At 36.8% G+C, this 26,896-nt stretch overlaps 1 protein-coding gene across 5 annotated transcripts in view; it reads right to left on the bottom strand.

The window, feature by feature from the left end:
* The window catches only part of COL24A1 (collagen type XXIV alpha 1 chain), a 398,071-nt gene that overhangs the window by 46,918 nt on the left and 324,257 nt on the right, over positions 1-26,896 (bottom strand). For all 5 annotated transcript variants that reach the window (XM_077987934.1, XM_001109249.5, XM_015144267.3 and 2 more), the window contains one exon: positions 1,531-1,638. In XM_077987934.1, the coding sequence (XP_077844060.1) occupies positions 1,531-1,638 (108 nt within the window). The remainder of the gene's footprint in view (positions 1-1,530; positions 1,639-26,896) is intronic.

The raw sequence follows: 26,896 nt of genomic DNA, 5'->3' as shown, positions 1-26,896 counted from the left end.
CCCCCGGGCTGAAGCGATCCTCCCAACTCAGTCTCCTGAGTAACTGGGACTACAGGCACACATCATTGCACCTAGCTAATTTTTTATTTTTTGCAGAGACAGGATCTCACTGTGTAGCCCAGGCTGGTCTTGAACTACTAGCCTTAAGTGATCCTCCTGCACTGGCCTTCCAAAGTGGTAGAATTACAAGTGTGAGCCACTGTGCCTGGCCAGAACTTGTATTTTGAGTTGATATCATTTTTCTGTGTTTTCCTTACCATCCAAAGATGATTCAGCTATCTAATACTAGAAAAAGAGTAGTCTCCTGAAGTGTAAACTCCGGTTTTAGCCATGATTATCTTTTTAATTCCATCAATAAAAAATTTCCATTATCTGTCTCCCTAGGTTCCTTTGATATGAACTGTCTTTATCCCCTAAAAGTCACTTTAAGTACACACTTAATCAACATTATTGAAGTTTTAAAAGTCAAGTCTTTTTCACTGATTTTTATTTTTGAAATGAGAGTTGAAATATCTTTCACACCATTTCTAAAAGTAAATTTAGGAATCAGGTGGACTTTAGAGATAAGTTAATGAAAAATGATGTTTGGTAGACTTTGGCCAAAGATTCTTTAAGATTAACAAATTATCTCTCACTGTCTTGAAACAAAGCTATACAACTTTGGGGCTTGACAAATATGGATCCTTCTTATTGCAAATTCAAGCCAAAAGGTAGGGATCTTTATTTCTTTTACTGGCTTTAGCATTTGCTTAGCTGCTTTGGATTTAGTACAAAGGAATATTCATAGTATAAACATTAACAGAAGACTAATATTGTAAACAGTAAGCAAGTGGGTCATGATTTTCAGTTTACCCACATGGGTCAGAAATCTGAAAATTCTTTAGAAGTGGAACTGTGAAAATCAGATTAAGAGGTAATAATGGTAAAGGTGCCAATGTCTTAGTCTTAGGCATTTATGAAAGAGCTTTAGATGTTGGACTAATTTCTGTTGTCTGGGTCAATCCTGCATGAGATATTTCTAAAAGAGGTTTTGTCTGGAAAGTCTATTGACATGTGACAAACTCCACACAATAAATGCAATGTAAGACTTAGTTACTGTCACATTAACTCTAAGAAACAGTCTGTACAGTTATCAGATTAATTAATTGGTTGGTTAGGTTCAGAGTCAGAGGAATATGAATTGTATCTGAGAAAGTATTTATCTGGAAGTAAATAAGATTTCTCTGTTTTGGAGAAGAAGATAGATGACAGAGAAGGAAAAAGAACCAAAATGAGTCAAAGATGTAGCATTTTGTAAAGCATCACTAGTCCCGGGTCAAAGAGTTGTTATGCCAAATTACAGGTACTGTGGCTATCACGGGAGATGAATATGTCAAAGCCACATACTTTCTCTTTTCCTAATGTGCTTTTACTATTAGCCAAATTCTATTAAAAACTATTAATCTTACCATCCTGTGATCTAGCCAACGAACTCAGGGCCAGAAAGGATGGCCAATACTGCTCACCCATCGGAACAAAATATTAAAGTACCTTTGGGCCTTGAATTCCTGGGCTTCCTGGCAAGCCTGATGAACCCTTTACTCCTGGAGGACCTGGAGCCCCAGCAAGTCCTGTTCTTCCTGGGCTGCCTCTGATGCCCTAAATAACACATATAAGAAATGAAAACTGGGAAAGCTTCTAAAAAGTCAGTTTAGAGGCTCAATAAAATGTAGTAAGAGTTGTGTCCTGAAAGGCTGCTGTTAACATACTGCCCAGGAGTTATCCTGGGCTTCTTTCCTAAAAGATGAAATGTTTAAATACTATTTTAGGAACACTCACCACTCACTTGAAATTTCTATCATTCATGCAATGATCTTGGTTTTTTAAAATGAAAACACTGAAGCAATACAAAGTTCACCACTACCTTCTTACTTACATAGCTTAGGTATGAAGTATGTTTGTTGTGTTTTAACCTTTGCATTATACTGTGGTGTACATGACAACTCTAATAACTGATGAAAGTCTCCTTAAGAAGAAAATTCTATTCCTCAACCACACATGATTCCAGAAAATTTGCTAAAAATAGTTTAACTGGAAATAAAGTTAAGCAAGCAAACAGTATATCCTTAAAACCAAATCCTAAATCAGGTTGGCAAACTATACTTTGCAAACTAAATTCAATCCATCACCTGTTTTTGTAGATCTCATGAACTAAGAACAGTTTTTACATTTTTAAACATTGAAAAGAATAATAATATTTAAAGACATGGAAAATTCTATGAAATTAAAATTTCAGCATATATAAAGTTTTACTGGACAGTCATGCTCATTCATTTACATACTATTTAGGGCTGCATTTGCACAACAATAGCAGAGCTGAGTAGTTATGACAGAGTTTTTTAAAATTTCATTTTAAGTTCCAGGGTACATGTGCAGGATGTGCAGGTTTGTTACGTAGGTGATTTGCTCCAGCTATCAACCCATTGCCTAGGTTTTAAGCCCAGCATGCACTGGCTATTTTTCCTAATGCACTCCATCCCGCTCTGTCCCACCTCCACCAACAGGCCCCAGTGGATGTTGTTCCCCTCCCTGTGTCCATGTGTTCACATTGTTCAGCTCCCACTTATGAGAACATGAGATGTTTGATTTTCTGTTTCTGCATTAGTTTGCTGGGGATAATGGCTTCCAGCTCCATCCATATCCCTGCAAAGGACATGATCTCATTCCTTTTTATGGCTACATAGTATTCCATACTGTATATGTACCACATTTTCTTTACCCAGTCTATCATTGATGGGCATCTGGGTCGATTCCATGCCTTTGCTATTGTGAATAGTGCTGCAATGAACATACACATGCATGTATCTTTATAACAGAATGATATATATTGCTTTGGGTATATACCCAGTAATGGGACTGCTGGGTAAAACGGTATTTCTGGTATTCCTGGACTTTGGTTCCTCACGGTCTTCAAGGAATCACCATACTATCTTCCACAATGGTTGGACTAATTTACATTCTCACCAACAGTGTAAAATGTTCCTATTTCTCTGCAGCCTTGCAAGTATCTGTTGTTTCCTGACTTTTTAATAATTGCCATTCTGACTGGTGTGAGATGGTATCTCATTGTGGTTTTGATTTGCATTTCTCTAATAATCAATGATGTTGAGCTATTTTTTGATATGTTTGTTGGCTGCATGAAGGTCTTCTTTTATGAAGTGTCTGTTCATGTCCGTCCACTTTTTATTTTTTAATTTAATTTACTTTAATTTAATTTTATTTTTTTGGAGATGGATTCTCACTCAGTCGCCCAGGCTGGAGGGGAGGGGCGCGATCTCGGCTCACTGCAAGCTCTGCCTCCTGGGTTCACGCCATTCTCCTGCCTCAGCTTCCCAAGTAGCTGGGACTACAGGCGCCTGCCACTATGCCCAGCTAATACTTTTGTGTTTTTAGTAGAGACAGGGTTTCATGGTGTTAGCCAGGATGGTCTCAATCTCCTGACCTCATCATCCACCCGTCTCGGCCTCCCAAAGTGCTGGGATTATAGGCGTCAGCCACCATGCCCAGCCCTTTGCCCACTTTTTAATGCAGTTGTTTTTTACTTGTATATTTGCTTAAGCTCCTTGTAGATTCTGGATATTAGATATTTGTCAGATGGATAGATTGCAAAACATTTTCTCCCCTTCTGTAGGTTGTCTGTTCACTCTGATGATAGTTTCTTTTGCTGTGCAGAAGCTCTTTAGTTTAATTAGATCCCATTTGTCAATTTTTGCTTTTGTTGTAATTGCTTTTGATGTTTTCATCATGAAGTCATTGCCCAGCCTATGTCCTGAATGGTATTGCCTAGATTTTCTTCTAGGATTTTTACAGTTTTGGGTTTTACATTTAAGTCTTTAATCCATCATGAGTTAATCTTTGTATAAGGTATAAGGAAAGGGTCCAGTTTCAATTTTCTGCATATGGCTAGCCAGTTCTCCCAGCACCATTTATTAAAGAGGGAATCCTTTCCACATTGCTTGTTTTTGTCAGGCTTGTCAAAGATCAGATGGTTGTAGGTGTGTCGTCTTATCTCTGAGTTCTCTATTCTGGTCCATTGGTCTATGTGTCTGTTTTTGTATCAGTACCATGCTGCTTTGGTTATTGTAGCTTTGTAATATAGTTTGAAGTCAGGCAGAGTGATGCTTCCAGATTTGTTCTTTTTGCCTCAGATTGTCTTAGCTATATGGGCTCTTTTTTTTTGGCTACATATGAACTTTAAAAAATAGTTATTTCTAATTCTTTGAAGAATGTCAATGGTAGTTTTATGGGAATAGTATTGAATATATAAATTACTTTGGGCAGTATGGTCATTTTCACGATATTAATTCTTCCTATGCACGAGCATGGAATGTTTTTCCATTTGTGTCCTCTCTGATTTCCTTGAGCAGTGTTTTGTAGTTCCCCTTGAAAAGGTCCTTTATTTCCCTTGTTAGCTATATTCCTAGGTATTTTATTCTCTTTGTAGCAATTGTGAATGGGAGTTCACTCATGATTTGGTTCTCTGCTTCTCTGCTGTTGGTGTGTGGGAATGCTTGTGGTTTCTGAACATTGATTTTGTATCCTGAGACTTTGCTGAAGTTGCTTATCAGCTTAAGAAGCTTTTGGGCTGAGAAGAAGGGGTCTTCTAGATATAGGATCATGTCATCTGCAAACAGAGACAATTTGATTTCCTCTCTTCCTATTTGAATACCCTTTCTCTTGCCTGTTTGCCCTGGACAGAACTTCCATTACTGTGTTGAATAGGAGGGATGAGAGGGGGTATCTTTGCCTTGTGCCGGTTTTCAAGGGGAATGCTTCCAGCTTTTGCCCATTCAGTATGATATGAGCTGTGGGTTTGTCATAAAAGGCTCTTATTATTTTGAGGTATGTTTTGTCAATACCTAGTTTATTAAGAGTTTTTAATATGAGGGGATGTTGAATTTTATTGAAGGCCTTTTCTGCATCTACTGAGATAATCATGTGGTTTTTGTCTTTAGTTCTGTTTAAGTGATGAATTACATTTATTGATTTGTGTGTGTTGAACCAGCCTTGCATCCCAGGGGTGAAGCCAACTTGAGCATGGTGGATAAGCTTTTTGATGTACTGCTGCATGTGGTTTGCTAGTATTTTATTGAGGATTTTGCATTGATGTTCATCAGGAATATTGGCCTTAAGTTTTCTTTTTTTGTTATATCTCTGCCAGGTTTTGGTATCAGCATGATGCTGGCCTCATAAAATGAGTTAGGGAGGAGTCTCTCCTTTTCAATTGTTTGACATGGTTTCAGAAGAAATGGTACCAGCCCCTCTTTGTACCTTTTGTAGAATTCAGCTATGAATCCATCTAGTTCTGGGTTTATTTTTGGTTGGTAGGCTATTTATTACTGCCTCAATTTCAGAACTCATTATTGGTCTATTCAGGGATTCAACTCTTAACTGGTTCAGTCTTGGGAGGATGTATGTGTCAAGGAATGTGCCCATTTCTTCTTGATTGCCCTGTTTATTTGCATAGAGGTGTTTATAGTATTCTCTGATGGTTGTTTGCATTTTTGTGGGGTTAGTGGTGATATCTCTTTTATCATTTTTATTGTGTCTATTTGATTCTTCTATCTTTTCTTCTTTATTAGACTAGCTAACGATCTATTTCATTATTTTTTTTTCAAAAAACTAACTCCTGGATTCATTGATTTTTTTGAAGGGATTTTGTGTCATGGTAGAGATCTTATATGGCACTTCCATTGCTTTGCACTGTTGCTTGGTGTACTACAAATTGCAGTGATGCAGTTATAATATGATAGTGTTTCAAGTGGAACATATATTACTGTGACACTTAATTTTACTTATTACCAGTGCATGCTATCATATCAAAACAAGAAAAGTGGACTTCGAATATTGTGTTTTTTTAAGGCACCATGGAAAATGAATTATTTTCTTATCAAATTAGATGTCAAAGCCTTGCATTTACTATGTAATATTATTATAGCTATGCTTAAAAATTATAAAGTATACATCAACATTATCAGACTAGGCACACAATATAATATTTCTACCTCACAGGAATGCAACAGTCAGAAAAATTAGAAAATGTAACATGGAGTATTTTTTCACAGCAGATCTCTTCACAACAAAATGAAAATGAGGCTGCAACTGAGGTAAGTTTCTGAGTGTTCACTTCATTCATTAGCCCAATAAGGAAAATCCCTTATTGATGACTTAATTAAATCTATAGCAAAAATACATTTATTTAAGATTGTTAGCTTTTTGGCAAGAATAGCTGCTTGAAATGTTGAGGACACTGGTGCAGCATCAACAATCAGTTAAAAAACAAGGTTCTTTCTTTTTTTCTTCTCTCCCCACCAGCATGGCCTGTTGGTTCTTGACGAGTCAATAGAAATTAGCAATACTGCTCAGCTGTTCATTCACGGAGTCAGTGCTGAGTCTGAAAAGGAGTGAATGCTGAGATGGAAGAATTGTATAAATAGTCTGTGGGGTGACTGCAAGTGAGAATATTTTCAAAAAAGTTAAAAAAACACTAAATCAGTACAATCTTCTGTGGATTCTGCTAGGATGCAATAAAACTGACAGCTATGGATCACAAAAAGAATTACTGGATAAATTTGGAAAGCTTATGGTGGGTAGATTTCTGAACTCAAATAGTTTCAATAGCATATCTTAGACCTAGATGCCATAAATTTCCATAATTCAAAATCCATGTGACTGTGCACTTGAGGAATTTCCACCTAACTTACAATTGAAAATGATTAATCTACAAGGAAATGACATGCGAAAAGGCAAAATCAGGAGAAGAACCTAATAGAATTCTGGATATTCTTTTCAAGCAATCAGTATATTCAATCAAAATCATATGCTCATGAATTGTAGCATTTGGCAGCATCTATCTGTGTGAAAAAAAATTTTCAAATATGAAATATGTGAAATATGCAAAGTCTCATTACAGGTCAACATTAACAGCATTAACAAATGCAGAAAATTTTGACAACAGGGAACTGTAATAAGCTCGCTTTACAGGAAAAGCAAGCTTTAAAAACAAAATTCTGATGAATAGCACCCTCCCCAATAAAATAAAAACAGCTGAAAACCTAAAGAAACCCACAGAGAAAGCAGATTTTATAAGCTAAGTGTTATTCTATACAAAGCATGCCACTTTTCTCATTACTAGTCTTGCATTACAAAATTTTTACTTAATTATATTTAAATTATATGAATAAAAATTTTGTGAACAATTTCTCTCTTCTTACATAAGTTCGCAAGCAATACCCTTGAGTTTGCTTCCTGCAAATACTAAAATTTATTCATATTTATATGCATATTTACAGAAATATGTATTCATATTTACAGAAAAAGTTTGTTGACTTCTCTTCTAGGAATGACTGTTACTTTCTGAGTTTATTCTTAGGATATTAAATTTGGTTATTCAATAGTTTCTCCATGTATTCAACAAATATTTATTGAATATCATCTATGCATAAGGAAGGTACCATGGGAAACCCTTTAAAAATATAGATATAAATAAAATATGGTTCTTGTTTTTAAGAAGCTTAAAATTAAATGAAAAAGATGAGACCAGGTGTGGTGGCTCATCCCTGTAACCCCAGCACTTTGGTAGAGGCTAAGGTGGGAGGATTACTTGAGCCCAGGAGTTTGAGACCAGTCTGGGTGACACAGTGACACCCCATCTGTAAAAAAAAAAAAAAAAAGAAAAGAAAAGAAAAGAAAGAAAAATTACCAGGGCATGGTATTGTGAACATCTGTAGGCTCAGCTACTTGGGAAGCTGAGGTGAGAGAATCGCTTGAGCCCAGGAGTTCGAGGATGCAGTGAGCCATGATCATGCCACTGCACTCTAGCCTGGGCAACAGAGTGAGACCCTGTCCCAGAAATAAACAAATAAATAAATAAGAAAAAGAAAAACAAAACAATGCAATGTGATGGAATGTACTATATAAATAATTATAATGCCAGCAAAAGTTTTAAAAAAATTCCAGAGAAGAGAGATGTAATGTAAATACCTGAGAGGTTCTGAGGAGGGGAAGTTACCTTTAGTGGTAATCAGAAAAGAAATTAGTGAGAAGAAGCTGGATCACGATCATAATACAAAGATATTGCCCTTAAAGTTATAAATGTGGTGGGAGAGATGTTTTGGCTGAAGACAGACTACCGTCATTTCTGTGGAAGGCCTGGTTGAGAGAATGGTATTTAAAAAGTAAAGTCAATCTTGAATTTAGTGCCAAAGCATTTTTCCTTTTTTTTTTCAAATAATATTTTCTTCAAATTATGTAATCACATATTTTATTATTTTCTTGCTTATAGTAAAAGATAATTAAGTACATTTTTTAAATTATCCTATCTAAGAAGATTTTCTTCATGGCCACAAAACTCACTAAAATAATGTATTTCGTGTCTACTAGGTTCATGCCCTATGCTGGGTGCTTACAGGGAGGTACATATAGGATATAGGTTCATGTTCCTCAGCTTGACCTTTAAGTCTTTTTTGTCCCAACTATCTCTCACCATTTATCTACGTTAGTGGGGCTCAATATGTCAAAGGAACCATTACAAGGGCAAAATCCTCATAGAAGGAGAAAGGGAGGAAGAGGGAGGAAGAGAGAGGGAAAGAGAAAGGGAGAAAGAGAGACAGAGAGAGAAAGAGAAGAGGAGGGAAGGAAAGAGGGGAGAGAGAGAGAGCGAGAGCAAGAGATCCATACTGTGGGTGATGTGGTTCTTCTAAGTTGCTTGTGCCTCATCCTAAGTGTATTATCTTATCCCGTTTCTTACCCTTGGCTTCTAAGTGTTTTTATATTTGTTTTAATTTTCCGTGAGCCTTTCTGTTCCATACCTATGGGATAGATTATCTGGTAGTGTACTTTCCACATGAATGATGAGAACCCTGGAGTCATAAGATGGTGCCATTTTAGAGATCATCAATACAAATGATACTCATCTGAGACTTTGGGATATAAATTTTCAAAAATGTTCAGAGAAGACACAGGTGTATACCAATGACCAGGTCTCTAATGGGGATATGACTTTACAGGAAAGGCAAATTTTAAAAACAAAATTCTGATGAATAGCACCCTCCCCAGTAAAAACAAAAATAGTTAAAAGACCTAAAGAAACCTGAAGAGAGAGCAGATTTTAAAAAGTCATACATACAAGATGAGAGAAAGGGCATGTAAGCAGGGGAAAAAAATAAAGTAATAAATAAAGTAACTTCAGCGTTAAACCAGTTGAAAAGTTAAGTTATAGATGTAGATCACTGTGAGAATTTTTTTTAAAAAAGCATTAGGTTGTCTTGCAAGTTTGTGAGCCTCTTATCCCCAGATATTTTATAGAGGTAATGGATATTGTAGGGAGATGCATCATTAGAACTGATTATCCTAGATGATTTTAAGATGCCTCAAAGTTGCCTAATTATAAAATAGGACCACTTTGCCTCACTTTACTTATAATTCTAGGCAATTTCAAAGTTCTTCATTTTCTAATATAAAAAATGTTATCTTTTGAGTGATACATGACAACGGACATTCAGATACTACTGAACACTCCTGAAGTCAAGCGGTATTTTTGATTGAGAATAATAAGGAACACAAAACTTGTCATTAGGGCTAACTGTAAACTAGCAACTTCATTTTACTTGCAGTGCTATCAGATATTTAACCCAGTAGAATGAATATATTCCAAGTCATTTACTACGCTTGTTGGTTTCTTAGAGAGAAATCGGAGGATGGTAGCAGAGTGTTCTGTTCAAAGTTCCAAACAATGTTTCTTACAAGTAAAGAACAAACATTTCTTATTATGAATACACAGATGGCTGATTAATTTTGTTTGCAAGAGAAACAGATGCTAACCCTAGGCATTCTTTCCAGTGTCTTTTAAATGATTTGTCTAAAACCATTCAACCTATGGTAAATCATTCTGGGTAAATTTTAAAAAGTAAATATAACCATAATTATTAACTTTGGTCAGAGATGCCAAAAATCAATGAACAGTTTACATGTGTATTAAAAATTAATATAATTATAAGAGTACATGATGTCACATGACCAGAGACTTCCTTTATTCTCAGATAGGAGCCAGTCTCCCTACTGAAATAAGTTTTAAACCAGCAGGAAAGTGTTGTCAGTTTTGACAGGACTGAAACCCATGGCTTCCTAAGTCTTTGGACTCTAAAGAAACAAGTACTTGGATCAGTAATGACAACAACAACATCAACCACAACAACAAGAGTTGCCTTTTATTGAGTGCATTCCATTTGTCAGAAATGAATAGCATTATGGTTTACATTATTTTGTTTGATCTGGTGTCAGTTAAGGAAAGAAGGCATTGCTTTTCACTTTGACTTCCCTCTGGGGAAAGGAAGAAATCGTTTTAGGGTAAGTCTGCCTTCATTTTAGAACGGAATGGAAAGATCTGGGGAGGAAAATGGGGCTATATGCACCATGTATAGGAAAAAGATACAGAGACAAATTTTGGAATGATGATGACTTATGTGTATATAATAGTGAAACACACCAAAGAAAGTGTCACTCTGTTATTTCCCCAGCTCCTTGGCTTAACCGTCTTATTCTCATTTGGATTGAAACAAATATATTAAAAATAAGCACTAAAAAATAAAATTTGTTAAATCCAGGCAAAGATAAAAATCTACATTTTAAAAATAACTAAAAATATTATATTAAAATTATGCTAAGTGAAATTACAAATATTTCAAATATGAATTTTATTGATTTCTTGCAGTAGAATGATAAACTTAAAATGACACTGAACTTCATATTAGTTGATATTTTTCTTTAAAGTACTACCTTAACATTTTTCTAAAAATGTTGTTTCCTTTCTCTTCTGCCAGGCACCTTATGTGTATATAGTTTATATATAGTTTATATGTTTGTATAGTTATGAACTATGTGAGAAGATACTCAGAAAAATTAATTTAAAATTAATTTACTCTCTGTAGTACAAAAATAAGTATAATATCCTGGATTATTAGGCAATGTAAGTACTATTTTTTTTTCTTAAGCCAGCAAACCCTGAAGTTATGTAAGTAATACTTTACTTCCTTTACTCTGAGCAATTCAAAACACTTCTGTTTAAGGAGAATTTCTCATTTTATTTGGTTTACTAAATATATCCCTCCTAGCAAAGGATTGGTGTTTAAAAATATGTGGGATGGTAATTATTAGGTGATTATATGCAAGGCTACATTTTATATAAATAATGTAGCATTCATAACATTTTTGTGCAGTGCCAATCATAAGTAATGTAGCCAGTTGCTAGAAGTAAGATTTATGAATGAGCTGTATACTAAAGTTAGGAGGTACTTTTAGTTCTGAATCTCTAAACGTATTAAAGCTTATGGAACTGAGAGCACAGTTGAGGCAGGTCATAAGGTAGTGAAGATAGGTCTGTTTGACTCACATCTATTCCCAAGAGTATATAATCTCTTTGTCAACCTTAATGAATACAGGTATTTTGGCATTGTTTCACTTCACAGAAATTATTTACAACTGATGGTTTATCAGTCCTAAAAAATAGACAGTGCAAATGTCACTATGATATTTGACAAAATAAGGGTATTTTATGAAATCTCCTTTACCCAGGTCTCAACGTCCAATCACAGGACTAACAGGGACTGAAAGAAGATGTTTTCATCTATACTTTGACTCTTAGATATGTCTGGGTTCACATCATTATGGAGAAATAAATGTCTATCCTTTTATTTAAAAAATAAAAAATAATCTACTCATACTATCTTATTTGATTCTCCCACAACCCTGTGAATACACCAGACTCCATGAGGGCAGTTTTTTGCCCATTATTCACTGCTATATTCCCTAACTCGTGGCTCTTAGTAGGCACTAAACAAATATTTTTTGAATGAATGCATGTCGGCTTAATGATTTATATTTTTTATTATGAAAAGATGATACCCAATAAATATATGTAGTGTACTATGCATTTTACATACAATATTTCATTTGATTCTTATAAAAACCATATGAAGTATAATACTATTGTACTGATTTTATAACTGCTGCTTAAGATGTCAAATAGCTATCACATTTAGATTTTAAACCCAGGTCTCCAAGATCCTAACAACTATGCAAAGAACATTCAATTCCCAGTCGGGCGCGGGGGCACACGCCTGTAATCCCAGTACTTCGGGAGGCTGAGGTGGGTGGATCATGAGGTCGGGAAATCAAGACCATCCTGGGTAACATAGTGAAACCCCGTCTCTACTAAAAATACAAAAAAAATTAGCCAGGCATGGTGGCAGGTGTCTGTCGTCCCAGTTACTAGGAAGGCTGAGGCAGGAGAATGGTGTGAACCAGGGAGGTGGAGGTGGCAGTGAGCTGAGATTGCGCCACTGCACTCCAGCCTGGGCGACAGAGTGAGACTCTGTCAAAAAAAAAAAAAAAAAAAAAAAAAAAAGGAAAAAGAACATTCAATTCCCAAATGTTTATTGATCTTCTCCTATGGGCCTGACATGGTGCTAGGTGATTCTACAGGACTCTTGGGACAGAAAGAAAGGAAGATAACATCTATGCTCTGATGGAGGCAGTGTACTGAGCATCCAAAAGCTCAGAGCAGACAAGCTCAACTAGAAAAGTGATTGAAGGAGGTAATAGTTCAATTAAGTCCTAAAAGATCACCATAAAGTTAGAGGGAAAAATGGAAGAGCTTTCTAAGCAGTGGAAAGAAACTACACGAAGGCCAGAAAGTGAGGGAACTAACAGAATTTTGGGGGCTAAGTAAATAGGCATACTTGATGAAGCATAGCTCTGAAACGAAGATGCCTGGTTTGAATTCTGACTGGATTACTTGTTGTCTATGTGAACCTGGGGAAGTTATTTAGTCTCTCTCGATCTCAGCTTCCTTTTCTGTAAACTGGATATAACAGTTATCTCTACTTCATGGAGGTTTTGTGAGGGTTAAATCACTTAATACACATTAGCACCTAGAACAGTGCCTGGGATACAGTAAGCATTTAATAACTGTTAGCTGTGATTATGACTGAAATGCACAGTACACATCAGAAGCAAGGTAGAATAATGTCTGGAAATGTCAACAGAGGCTAGACCATGAAGAAACACTATTCCATAAGGAGTATAAACCACCAAGCATGGTGGCTCATGCCTGTAATCCCAGCACTTTGGGAGGCTGAGGTGGGATAATTGCTTGAGTTCAGGAGTTCAAGGCTAGCCTAGGCAAGATGGTGAGACCTCATCTCTACAAAAATAAAAAACAATAAATGAGCGGAATGTGGTGGTGCATGCCTGTAGTCCCAGTTACTTGGGAGTCTGAGGTAGGAGGATCACTTGAGCCCAGGTGTTCAAGGCTGCAGTGAGCTAAGATCACACCACTATACTCCAGCCTGGGTGACAGAGAGAGACCCTGTCTCTATTGAAAAAAAAAAAAAGTATGAACTTTATCTGATTGGGAGTCATGGAAAATTCAACTAAGAAAGTTAAATCCTTTAGCAGAAATTTCATTTTGTTGCCGATATGCTGCCAAATACACTGAGCTTTGTTGCTCTGGAACAGTTCCTAATGAGTAGAAAAAGGGCCAAAACAAGCGGCGGGGTGGGGGTTGGCGGGGGAGGGAAAAAGCAGCAATCAGGATAAGCCATAACTGAATAATCAACCTCTTAATAATGAGATGAGAGGATTTGCTAAATGTAGGTCTGGGCAAAGAAGGTAGGTTACTTTCTCCATAATACTGTGAAGAAAAAATGTACCTTCTTAGAAAGAAAAGTTTCTTTCGTGCGACTAGCCTGTGAGAACACACAGCCCAGATGGGTGGCAGGGTGGCTGGATTTCCTAATAGAAGCTTCGATGGTGGTCCTACTACAAAGGTGCTGATGAAGTGTGTTTTTCCTCCTTATACTGGACATAATCCACAAATGGAAAATTCAGGATTTTCAATGTTCCTTTAAGACAAGAAACTCATTTTAGACAACACTTATGCTTATGTTCACCTGGCAAACTGCAAAGTCAAGATTGAAAGGCCTTGATTTGTCCTAAGTCAAGTCGTTAGTTTTATTTCTTTCCCTCTTTTCCAATGACCAGTTTTATTAGTCACAGCAATAAAAAAATAAAAAGATTGGTAAGCATTCCTTTTGGTGATAAATGGATTTATGATCTTTGCAAGGAAAAGTTGTTTTGCTTTTTCCTAAATGATTGAGGTACTATGCTTGTACAGAAGTCCAACTCGAAGAAAACAGCATGGTAGACTCATTTACTACAGATGTGCTAAGTTGACTGGCCTCAAAACACTCATTTGTACAGAAGGAAATTCACACAGGCAACGGTGAGCCTCCCCAATACTGTCCATCAGTTACAGTCACATGATCTTGAAAAAACATCGAAACTGCAGAGTGAATATGCCAAGAATTCTTTAATTCCTTGGCCACATTCCAAAAAAAAAAAAAAAGAAAGAAAGAAAGAAAAGAACATTGTTTAGGAAAATCAGGCAGTTGCATAATGCTAAAAATCCCAGAATAAATATTTTTCTCAGTGGAAAAACCCAGCAGTCTTTAAAGGTAAGCCAAGGAACACCATGGTGCCGTGATTAAAAAAAAAAAAAACAAAAAAAGACCAATGGAAAGATGTCCTTATCCTCAGTTGAAAATACTCCAAGGAACTTGCTAGTATTTAGAAATGGCCTTATTTCCTCTTAAGTAGTTTTTCTATTTCCACAGTAGGTGTGAGAAATACTTCTCTTAGAAATCACTTTCCCTAATGCCCAGTTAGCCATTGCCACCTTATTTCACTGAACAACAGAATGATTCCTTAAAAAATACTATAATTCTAATTCCATATAAAATATTCTACAGAGAGCAGAGACATTTATAGAAAATATTTCCATGTGCATAAATACCAACAGTATGTGTAAACCTTGGATTCACAAAGGGATCCTCAAGAGAAAGTTATTTTATTTTTGTTTCGATGGATACAAAACATTTCAACACTTGACACCCTAATATTCTAAGTATGCATGTAAAATTCGTCTAACTTGTTCTGTGAAAATGCTAACAAGTAGCAGATGATGACTTATGATCTGGTAGTTAATTGCTTGCTAATGGCAATATTAGTTACCATTCAACTTCATGGCCCTAGGAGGTATACTGCAACAGTATTTAACATTACTGTAATCCATTTGTTTCTTTCAAAGTGCAATGAGCTTTCTGTACTGGTCATACATAAAGGGACAGAATCTGTTCTATGGCTCAGAATCTGTTTTTTTAAAAAATGGTTCCCAATTAGAGTAATTTAGGAAGTGGAGCTAGAATATGCAGGTTTTGTTGTCTAATTCATACTCAGATTTTCCCTTCTCTTGACTGTGTCTTCCACTTCTCCATATCTACTAGGTCCTTCTGATGAGCATTTAAACGTGGTCAGGATTCTCATATTTAAAAATAACTTTCTACTTTAAATTTATTCTCTGGTCATTGCCCTATTTTCTCCTTCAGAACCAAACTTCTCCATTGACAGTGATTTTCTCACTGTCCACTCTCTCTCCTCAAGAACTCCAATCCTATTCCTGCCCCCAACCTGACAAGATTCTTTGCTAAAGTTACTGATGACCTCTATGTACTAAAATACATGATCATCACTTCATTTTATTAGATCTACATATTAGTCAGAGTCCTTACTTGCAAATACCAGAAACTAATCCTGGATAATAAAGGCAGAAAAGACATTGAAAACACATTTGGCAGCTCACATAATCACAGATAAACCTGGAGAATCAGGTTTGGAAAATGGGCAGAATTAAAGTGATGTCAGGAAGCCAGAATTTGAAAACTACAGCATGTACTACATCTGCTGCTGGACATTGAACACTACTACTGATGCCACCGTCATCCCTGGAAACTGGGAGCTGTTGATGTTACTGCCACTGCCACCAGAACAGACTCTCCACTGTCCCTGCCTCTGTGTATCACTAACTCCCCATTTGAAGGTGAATATAACTAACTGATCAGGCCTAGGTCAGAGCATGCATCCTTGTTTCAAGTGACAAGGAAGTAAGAATTTGGAACTTCCGGCTACTGTAGTAAACGGTGGCTTTTCACCAAAACTCAAAAAGAGGGATTTTTAAATAAAAAAAATGGGATAAAGATGTTGAGTAGCAAAAAAACACAAAAAGGATCTACACACAAAAATCCCATGAAAACCAAAATTAATAAAACAAGTGTCCAACACAGTTTCTCGAGATTATTATATATGTTGATGACATTCTCCTTTTTGAAATATTTTCTTAAGTCTCCATGACACCACATTCATTTTTTTTCTTACCTATTATAATCACTCCCTTCAGTCTCTTTCCTCCTTTATCTGACTTTTAAATGTTAGAGTTCCTCACAGCTTGGTTCTGGACCTCCTTCCCATTGTTCGTTCAACAAAATTTGTGTTTGTTTTCTTTCATTTGTTCCCCAGATCTATTGACCACCCCTTCTCTATCTTGCAACTTGTCCTGGGAATCTGACTTTCAACGTACTGCATCGCTGGCATTCTTTTGCCCTCTGGCTTCCAGTTGGAGTTGGTCAAAGTGATGTGCCACTAGGATATTGAAAAGTGAGAGGAGAGAAAGGTAATATATTTATTTCTCCCATTTCCTTCTGTCTTTGGCATTCTATAAGTGGTTGGGTTATTCTCAGCTATAGCTCCTGTCAGATGCCTCTTTTCCAGCAGTTCCTGATCTCAATTTGATTCTAGTAACATCATTTCTTCCCTTTACCATTTCAGGTCTAAGGACAGTAATGGCTTCCTACCGTTGATAGTCTCTGGGTTTCCCAGAACCCTTTGTTGACTTTTTAAACCCTGTCTACATTTCTGTAGGTAGTTTCCTCAAAATTCCAATTGAGCATTCCATCTGCTTCCTAACAGGGCTCTGACTAAGACATTATGTATATACTGATGACTCTCAAATTCATATTTGACCTCCTCCCTCAGCTCCAGCTGAGAATATTTAATTGCTGACTTAATATCGCCACTTCTTGCCCATAAAATTTAGGCCTCCTATAGTATTTGCTTTTTCAGTGATGGGCAGACACCACAAGGTATTAAGTTGGAAACTTGTGCAAGTTAGAAATTTGGAAGTTACCCTTGATATCTCTCCCCCTCATGTCTCCCAATCAAATATCAAGTCCTACTAAAGCCACCCCCTAAATAGTACCTAAATCCATCCACTTCTTTCCATTTACACTTCACCAGTCTAGTTCAAATCATGAACACCTATAGCCTGGAGTACTGCAATAAGTAGTCTTATTAGTCTTCTGCATCTTGTCTTGTCCCCTTCCAATCCATTTACTATACTGAAGCCAGAGGGAATCCATTAAAAATGTAAAACTGGATAATGTCTCTCCTGAGCTGAAACCTCAGTGAGGTCTACTCTGTTTAGATAATGCTCAATTACCTTAATACGTCCTTCAATACCCTCCATGATGTGGTCATTGTATACCTCAACAGCATGAACCCGTATCACTCCATACCTTGCTCACCAAACTTTAGCCATACTGGTCTTTTTTGATTCTTTAAGCACATCCTGTTCTTCCTAACTTTGTATATGCTGTTGTCTCTCCCTAGAATGTTTCTTTCCTGCTTTCTCCACCTACAATTATTATTATTCCCAATTTATGAACTCCAATTATCTTTTGGTGTCATCTCTCTCCTCCTTCCCACTCATATAACATATGAATTTATATATGTAGATAACATATTTATCTCTATGTATCTATTTCACTGAGTATAATTGACATGAAGTAAATTTCAAATATATAATTTGATAAACTGGCATAATAAATAACACCTATTAAACCATCACCACTATTAAGATAATGTATCCACCACCCCTAGAAGTTTTTCCTATTCCTTTGAAAGCATTCCTTTCTACACATGCACTCCTATCTCCTGAAAACCCCTGATTTCCTTTTTATCATTACAGATCATTTTGAAATCTCTATAATTTTATGTAAGTGGAACCAAACAGCATGTATCCTTTTTTGTGTGTTTTTTTCCCTACTCAGTAAAATTACTTTGAGATTCATTCATGTTAAAGCATGTATATAATTCTTTTTTACTGAGACTAATATTTCATTGTACACATGTACTAGAATTTATTTAGCCATTCGGTTTTTGATGGACATTTGGTTCATTCCCAGTTTTGGGCTATTACAAAGAAAGCTGCTATGGCCATTCATGTGCAAATTTTTGTGTGGATATATGCTTTCATTTCTCTTGGCTAGGAATAGAATGGCTGGGTTATATGTTAGATGTATGTTTAACATTTTTAGATACTACCAATATATAAGATAATTGACATCTTAACAATATAGAGGCCGGGTGCAGTGGCTCATGCCTGTAATGCTAGCACCTTGGGGGGCTGAGGTTGTTGGATCATGAGGTCAGGAGTTTGACACCAGCCTGGCCAACATTGTGAAACCACATCTCTACTAAAAATTTTAGCCAGACATGGTGGCACACACCTATAGTCCCAGCTACTCAGGAGGCTGAGGCAGGAGAATTGCTTGAACTCGGGAGGTGGAGGTTGCAGTGAGCTGAGATCATGACACTGCACTCTGGTCTAGGTAACAGAGCAAGACTCCATCTCAAAACAAAACAAAAACAGAAACAAAAACAAAAACAATATATAGTCTTATGATCCAGAGACACAGTATATACACCATTTATTTAGGACTTCTGTAATTTACCACAGCAATGTTTTACAGTTTTCAGTATACAGGTTTGCACTTTCTTTTGGTCAGAATTATCCCTAATATTTCACATTCTGATACTACTGTAAATAACACTGCTTTAAAATTTTCCATTTCTGATTGTTAATTGCTAGTACACAGAAATATAATTAATTTTGTATATTAATCTTATATCTTGCAACTTTACTAAACTCAGTTTTCTGTAGATTTTGGATATTCTACTAGACAACCATGATTTCTGCAAATAAAGACAGTTTTATTTCTTCTATTCCAATCTAGACATCTTTTATTTCTTGTTATTACACTGGCTAGAACCTCACTGAATTGGCTAGAATTTCCAGTTCATTATTGAATATGTCATACGAATATAAGGGGGTAATATATACATCCGTGGGCATATAAGACATCAGAAGGTTTGCCTCACAATGACCTACACTAAAATAATTTTTGGAGAAAGCATTGAAATACTAATAGAAACAAATTCAGGAGATTCTGCAAAGAATATTGAAAGTAATGGTTATCAAATAGCTTAATTAAGTTTACTATTTAAAAAGGAGTCTAGAAATAACAGAAATAAAAGGAGAAAGTAAATGAATAAAAGCTAAAAGTAAAAAATTGAGGCAAAATACCTAAATGATGAAGGAGAGATGAAAGCTTTATAGACCAAACCTTTGTTTTTGGTCTATAAAACAAAGGGATATGAGAATATGTGAAAGTGTTTTGTTAGAGGGAAGATACAGGTAATGATATGTTAAACAAATCAATAGATTTAAATAAATACACACTTGGTTATTACGTTCAGCACAACTGCACAAGAGGAACAACAAAAGAAGCAATTTTTAAGCCAGCAGAAGAAACTTTAGTCATCCAATGGAAATTAGGAAAGAAGAAGAAATAAACCCCAAAAAGATGGTACAGGTGTATTAGTCCATTTTCATGCTGCTGATAAAGACACACATGAGACTGGGCAATTTACAAAAGAAAGAGGTTTATTACAGTTCCACATGGCTGGGGAGGCCTCACAATCATGGTGGAAGGCACGGAGGAACAAGTTACATCTTACCTGGATGGCAGCAGGCAAAAAGAGAGCTTGTGCAGGGCAACTCCTGATTTTAAAGTCATCAGATCTCATGAGACCCATTCACTATCGTGAAAACAGCATGGGAAAGACCCACCCCTATAATTCAATCATCTCCCACTGGGTCCCTCCCACAACATGTGGGAAATATGGAAGCTACAAGATGAGATTTGGGTGGGAACACAGAGCCAAACCATATCAACAGGGCAAAGGAAATATAGATTTCAGATGGCAAATACGCTTTTTTTTTTTTTTTGGATCTTGTTTTGTCATCTAGCCTGGAGTGCAGCGGCATGATCATACTTCACTGTAGCCTCTAACTCCTGGGCTCAAGCAATCCTCCTGCTTCAGTCTCTTGAGTAGCTATAGGCACAAGCTACAATACCCAGATAATTTTAAATTTTTTTGTAGAGACAAGGTCTTGCTATATTGCCCAGGTTGGTGTTGAACTCCTGGCCTCAAGAGGTCCTCCTGCCTTGGTATCCCAAAGAGCTGGGGATTACAGGCATGAGCCACTGCACCTGGGTGGCAAATATTCTTAATGAAGAAATTTTAGATGTATTCCCTGTAACATCTGGAGCAGTAGAAGAGTTTCCACGATTGCTGCTATTGTTTAATATAATATTCAAGGTCACTTGCAACTTACATGGAAAGAAAAATAAATGAATTTAAGGAAAGAGATAATGTAAGGAAGGAAATAAATCTGCCATTATTTGAAAAAGCCCAATAGAATCACAACAGTAAATTATTTGAAATAAAAAATTCAGCCATATTAGACTATAACTGATACAAATCAGTAGTGCTTATTTATATCAGTAACTGATAATAACTACCTAGAAAATAGAATAAAAATAAGAATATACAAAGCCTTTACTGAGTGGCAATATTGCAGATTTATAAAGACAAAAAAATATGGAGTTTTAGACTGTCTTTGTAGTTATGTGACTGTAGAAATTACTTAATTTCTCAGTGCCTCAATTTCTGCATCTACAAAATGAGAAATATAATTATGCCTACCTCATGGGGTTGTAAGGATTAAATTTGTTAATACATTAAAACACTTATGGTACCTGGGCATGTTCTAAGCATTGTGTGAATTTTGCCATTACTATTATGAAGAAATTCTATTAGAAAATGATAGAAATGTATATTTCCTGCTTTTATCTTAGATAACTAAAATGATAAGATACAAATTTTCTCCAAATAAATCTATAAATTCAAGACTAATCTAATAACAATTCAAGCTTTTGCTTTATTTTTAGAGAAACTCAACAAACTGAATCTCAAATTGTGTGGAGGAATAAAAGTCTGTAACTAGCCAATCAACCTTAAGAAAAGAATTTAAATAAGGGAGACTTGCCAACTACATACAAGAACATACTACAGAGTCATAGTAATAAGAATAGTGTGATGACACAAATAGATCAGAGGTCAGCCAATGTTTTCTGTAAAAGGTCCAGACAGTAACTCTGTTAGACTTTGCAGGCCATATGGTCTCTATGTGAACTGTTCAATTCTGCTCTTGTAGTGCAAAAGCAGCCATATGTAAATAAATTACTGTGGCTGTGTTCCAATACATTAATCTATGAATACCAAAATTCAAATTTCATGTGTTTTTCACAAAACATTTTTCTTATTTCTATTTTCTACCACTGAAAAAATGTAAAAACCATTTTTAGCTCATGGGCCGTACAAAAACAGGCTGATTTGTTCACCAAATGTGGTGTGCTAATACTGGAATGGACTGCTGATATTGACTCATGCATAAATGAGAACTTTTAAACAAGTTGACCGGATTTTATCTGTTTGCCTTTTGAGATCCAATCTCCACCCTGCTCTACGACCCAGCAGGCTCCTTTACTCTAGCTGTCGACCAGTGCCTTACCAAAGGGGTACTAACAGGAATGAAGTCCCCTGTAGTCACAAGGCAGATATGACTGAGGACCCAACCCACTGTAAGGCTTGCAGAATTTGCATATTAATACATCTTCAACTAGCCAGATTCTATGCTAAGATAAGAGCACTGGTGGAGAAAGAGAAGAACCCCAGGATAAGAAATGGGGACATTTGAACAGACACGGGCAAGACTAAGAACTCTGAACCTCTAATCCCATTCAACCTTCCCGGCTTGTGGAGAGAGTCCCTACTCAAGTGCCTGGGAACACCATTAATAGTCCAATAGATTGGCAATTTGAAGACTGGACTCAATTGTGGCCTATACTCAATGAGGCTGAAATGCTACAACTTCCCTCATAATAGAAAGGGGTTCAAAGGCCCAGGAAGATGAAAATGTGGAGATGACTCTATTATTGCAATTGAATCAGCTACCCTCTAACCACAGCCCCTGGAAGGGCTCAAAGAACATTCTTTACCACAGAGTTAAGAAATATCATTGGAATTAGGTTCTCTGATATAAATGGGAACACTGGAATCCCTGAGTGGTAGAATCCAGGTCACAGTGCTTTGCTATGAGAGAAAATGTAGGAGCAATTACCACAATAAGTTACAAGGATGGAGTGGAATCAGACTGTTTTGACTTGCACAGATCTGTGGTGATGGTTAATTGAACATAGGAGCCATAAGAACTGAATATATCACAGCATACTAGAATATATTAACACACAGGTGGAAAAATTGTAGGTCTTATAGATATGAATCTTACTTAAGCCCTTGTGCCTGGGATTCATGTACTCTCACTCAGTTCTCAGACTCAAGCCAGTTCCTAGATCAGAATCCCTTGATTGAGAAGGAGGTAGGTTCTCTTTAAGAAAAAAACACTGCAATGTGGTCAGTGGTGTATACTACGACTCCTCCCCTAAGTATTCTTGAGAGAGACCTATGGTCATTTACTAGGTGAGTGAACACTGGGAAAAGACAAATTCCAAGTCTTTCTAGAGCTGTTAAGATACGAGCTATAACCTGATGATAATCCCTGGAAATAAACACTGTGGTCAGAGTGGAAGCTTACGAGGACCAAGTGATAAATGGAGTTTTGATCCAATTCCTTTTCCAAGTGGGCCCAGTAAAGACTGTGAGCTCAGTTTTTTTTTCTCCCCTGCAATCTCAGAGCATAGTTAAACTTCCTAACTATAAAGGCTACTACTATGGTAAGATGGGAAGACACAAATGAATGTTCCTACAACTATCCCTTCCTGTCCCCTCCTCACCAATAATAAATCTAATGTAATAACACAACCTTGTGAAAAACTGTACATATTACTCCCATCCCTGTGGAAAATTGTACATATTATTGCCATAAAGGCCTGAAAGATACAGGGGTAGTGATTCCTACTATATTCCATATCCATTTTACTCATGTGTTTGGCTAGAGCAAACAACAGATAAACCTGAAGAAACTGGTAGTGTATTACAAAGTTAATGGGTTGGGGGATGATGCCAATTACAGCTGCAGGTTCTGATATGGTATCTTTACTAAACCATATAGCCACTGGCAACAGCAGCTACTGACCTAGCAAAAATATTTCCTATTCACATTCTTATCAGTAAAGATAATCAGAAGCAGTTTTCTTGCCTTCATGTGGCAGGAAAAGCAGTATCCCTTCCCTGTCTTACCTCAGTGCTACGCCAACTCAATTTGCTTCTCTATCATAAAACAGACTGAGCAGATACCTTTATAGTCTGGATATCTCAAAAAATATCATTCAGATCCATTAAACTAGACTTGGAGAGTAGAAATGAACAAGCACCCTAAAGGTGTACCAGAGGATAGAATTTAAAAGTTCAGGGGCTTGATAAATGTGTGTAATCACCTGATGGGTTCTTCCTGCCTGTTGCACAGACAAAAATAAATTCACTGAGACTGCAGCATTGCAGTAGAGTTTAATTGATGCAAGGCTGGCCCACATGGGAGAATTGGAGTTATCATTCAAATCAGTCTCCCTGAAGGCTTAAAGGCTAGGGTTTTTACGGACAATTTGGTGGGCAGGCAGCTAGGAAATGAGTGCTGCTGATTGGCTGGGGATGAAATCACAGGGGCGTGGAAAACTGTCCTTGTGTGCTGAGTCTCCCTCTGGATGGGGCCACAGGATCAGCTGAGTCATGATTCATGAGTCTGGTGGAGTCAGTCAGAAAGATAGCTCAAAAAATCCAATATTATGTTCTACAATAGTGATATTATCTATAGAAGCAATTGGGGAAGTCACAAATCTTGTGACCTCTGGCCATATAACTCCTGAGCAGTAGGGATTATAGAAACTACACCTATCTTGTAATCTCTGGCCACATGACTCCTGAGCAGCAAGGAATTAGGAAAACTAAACCTACATCTTAGTAGAGTTCAGGTCTCTCCCATAACCCTATTCTTGTGGGCTTTAATTAGTCTTACAAGGCAGTTTTCATTCCCCGAGCAAGGAAGGGGTTAATTGTAAGGTGGGACTATTGTCATTCTTGCTTTCAAGTTAAACTATAAACTAAATTATTCCCAAAGTTAGCTTGGTCTTTGCCCAGGAATGATCAAGGACAGCTTGGAGGTCAGAAGCAAGATGGAGTCAATTATGTCAGATTTCTCTGACTGTCATAATTTTGTAAAGGCAGTTTCATGGGTGAAGTTCCAGGAATAATGGTTTGGGGGCACATCAGGATACCTCTGCCAAAGTAGAGATAAATTGTTGTACTTTGCACTGACTGACCATCACAATAAAAGGGGTACAGTTCTGGTGAGCCTCTGTGGACTTTGGAGTCAACTTATATCCGATTTGGGTGTTCTGCTCCAATCCATTTTCTTAGTAACTTGTAAGGTTGCTGTTTTTTTTTTTTTTTTTTAATTGTGGAGATGGCTATATATCTATATATATACACACACACATACACACACACACATATATAAATAAAATAATTTTAACCATTTTTAAGTATGCATTTCAGTGGCATTAGTACATTTACATTATTGTACAACTGTCATTACCATTTATCTACAGAACTTTTATCTTCTTTAGCTGAAACTCTGTACCCATTGAACAATAACTCTCCATTACCCCCTTCTACCAAACCCTGGCAGCCCCATTCTTCTTTCTGTCTCTCTGAATTTGATTATTCTAGGTGACGTAGGAGGTCAGCAGCACTTGTTTTCCAAGCACTGGCTATGACTCTGCTGATCAAAACAGGATCTGGTTAAAATAGGGTGTAGTAGAGAAACTAACCAAATGCAGCTAAAACCAAAATAGTGAAAAAAGTGACCTCTAGTTGCTGTCAGTGCTCATTATACACTAAGTACAACATATTAGCATGCTAAAAGACACTCCCACTAGCACCATGACTGTTTAAAAATGTCATGGCAATGCTTGGAAGTTACCCTATATGGTTTAAGAGGGGAGGGGAACCCTTCCTTGGTTCTGGGAATGCCCCATCCCTTTTCTAGAAAATTCACAAATAACCTGCCCCTTATTTAGCATATAATTAAGTAGTAGCTATAAATACAGCTAGCCAGCAATCTATTAGGACTACTCTGCCTATGGGGTGGCCTTGCTCTATCTATGGAGCAGCCATTTTCCTATACTCTGTTGCTCTGATAAACTTGCTTTGTGATATAGTTTGGATATTTGGCCCTGCCCAAATCCTTGAATTGTAATCCCCAATGCAGGCGATGGGGGCTTGGGGAGTTGTTTGGATCATGGGGGTGAATCCCTCATGGCTTGGTGCTGTCTTTATGATAGTGAGTTCTCACAAGATGTAGTTATTTAAAAGTACATGGCAACACTCCCTCTACTCTCACTCTTTCTCTCTCTTGCTTGTTACTGCTTTCGCCATGGGATGTGTCTGTCCCCACTTCACCTTCTAGCCTCCTTAAAAGCTGAATAGATTCCAGCACCATGCTTCTTGTAAAGCCTGAAGAACTGTAAGCCAATTAAACCTCTGTCCTTTATAAATCACCCAGTCCCAGGTATTTCTTTATAGCAGTGCAAGAACAACCTAACACTCTTTGCCTTCACTTTACTCTGTCAGCTCCCTCCTGAATTATTTCCTGTCTTCCTGGAAGAAAAAAACACTCCCTGGCTGAGCCACAGTTTTGGGGTTTGCCAGCATCACAGGTCTTTCATATAAATGAGATCACAATATTCATCCTATTGTGTCTGGTTTGTTTCATTTAGTATAATGTCCTTCAAGTCTCATCCATGTTATAGTGTGTCAGACTTTCATTCCTTTTTAAGGCTGAAAAATATTCCATTGTATGCCACATTTTGTTTATTCATTCAATCACTGATAGACATTTGGGTTGTTTCTACTATTATGCATAATGCTGCTATGAACATTGGTGTAAAAATACCTTCAATGATGAATATGTTAATTTGCTTCACTCTAGTAATCTTTTTACTATCTATATGTATCCCATAACTTCTTACTGTACATCTTAAATTTATACAATAAAATTTATTTAAAAAAATCTTTTACATTCCTGCTTTCAGTTCTTTTGCATATATACCCAGAAGTGGACTTGCTGGGTTATATGGTAATTCAGTGTTTAATTTTCTGAGGAACTACCATACTGGTTTGTGTCATACATACATTCATACAGTATTGTGTCATTTTACATTCCCAACAGCAATGTGCTTGTGTTCTAATTTCTCCACCATCTTGAAAACACTTATTTTCTGCTTTTGTTTGTTTATGTTTCTTTTATAATAGCATCCTAACATGTGTGATGTGATAGCTCATTTTGTTTTTGATTTACATTTCCCTAATGGTAGTGATGTTATACATCTTTCCATGGGATTACTGGTCATTTGTAAATCTTCTTTGGAGAAATGTCTATTCAAGTATTTTTCCAGGTTGCCAGTTTTGAGTGAACCCTGAAGTCAGAAAAGGCTCTGCAGCAGATTCAGGATGTAAGTTACAATGCTATTAATATTTGGACCTCATGACTGATAAACTCTAATTATATCAGAAGGCTCTGTAGCTGGTAGAGATGCCATATGGGCCCTTTGGTAATCTCCCATAAGAGAAACCCTGCTTATATCCGTAAGATTTTGGAGACAGGCCATGCCCTCTCTGTCAAATGCAATTTACCCTTTGGAATATAGCTATGAGCTTGCTCTGATTGAAACTGAATGACTGAACCTGGAATGTCAAATGGCTA

Source organism: Macaca mulatta, chromosome 1 (genome assembly GCF_049350105.2).
Source record: "Macaca mulatta isolate MMU2019108-1 chromosome 1, T2T-MMU8v2.0, whole genome shotgun sequence".
Classification (NCBI taxonomy): Eukaryota; Metazoa; Chordata; class Mammalia; order Primates; family Cercopithecidae; genus Macaca; species Macaca mulatta.
This window is presented reverse-complemented; position numbering and strand designations above follow the sequence as displayed.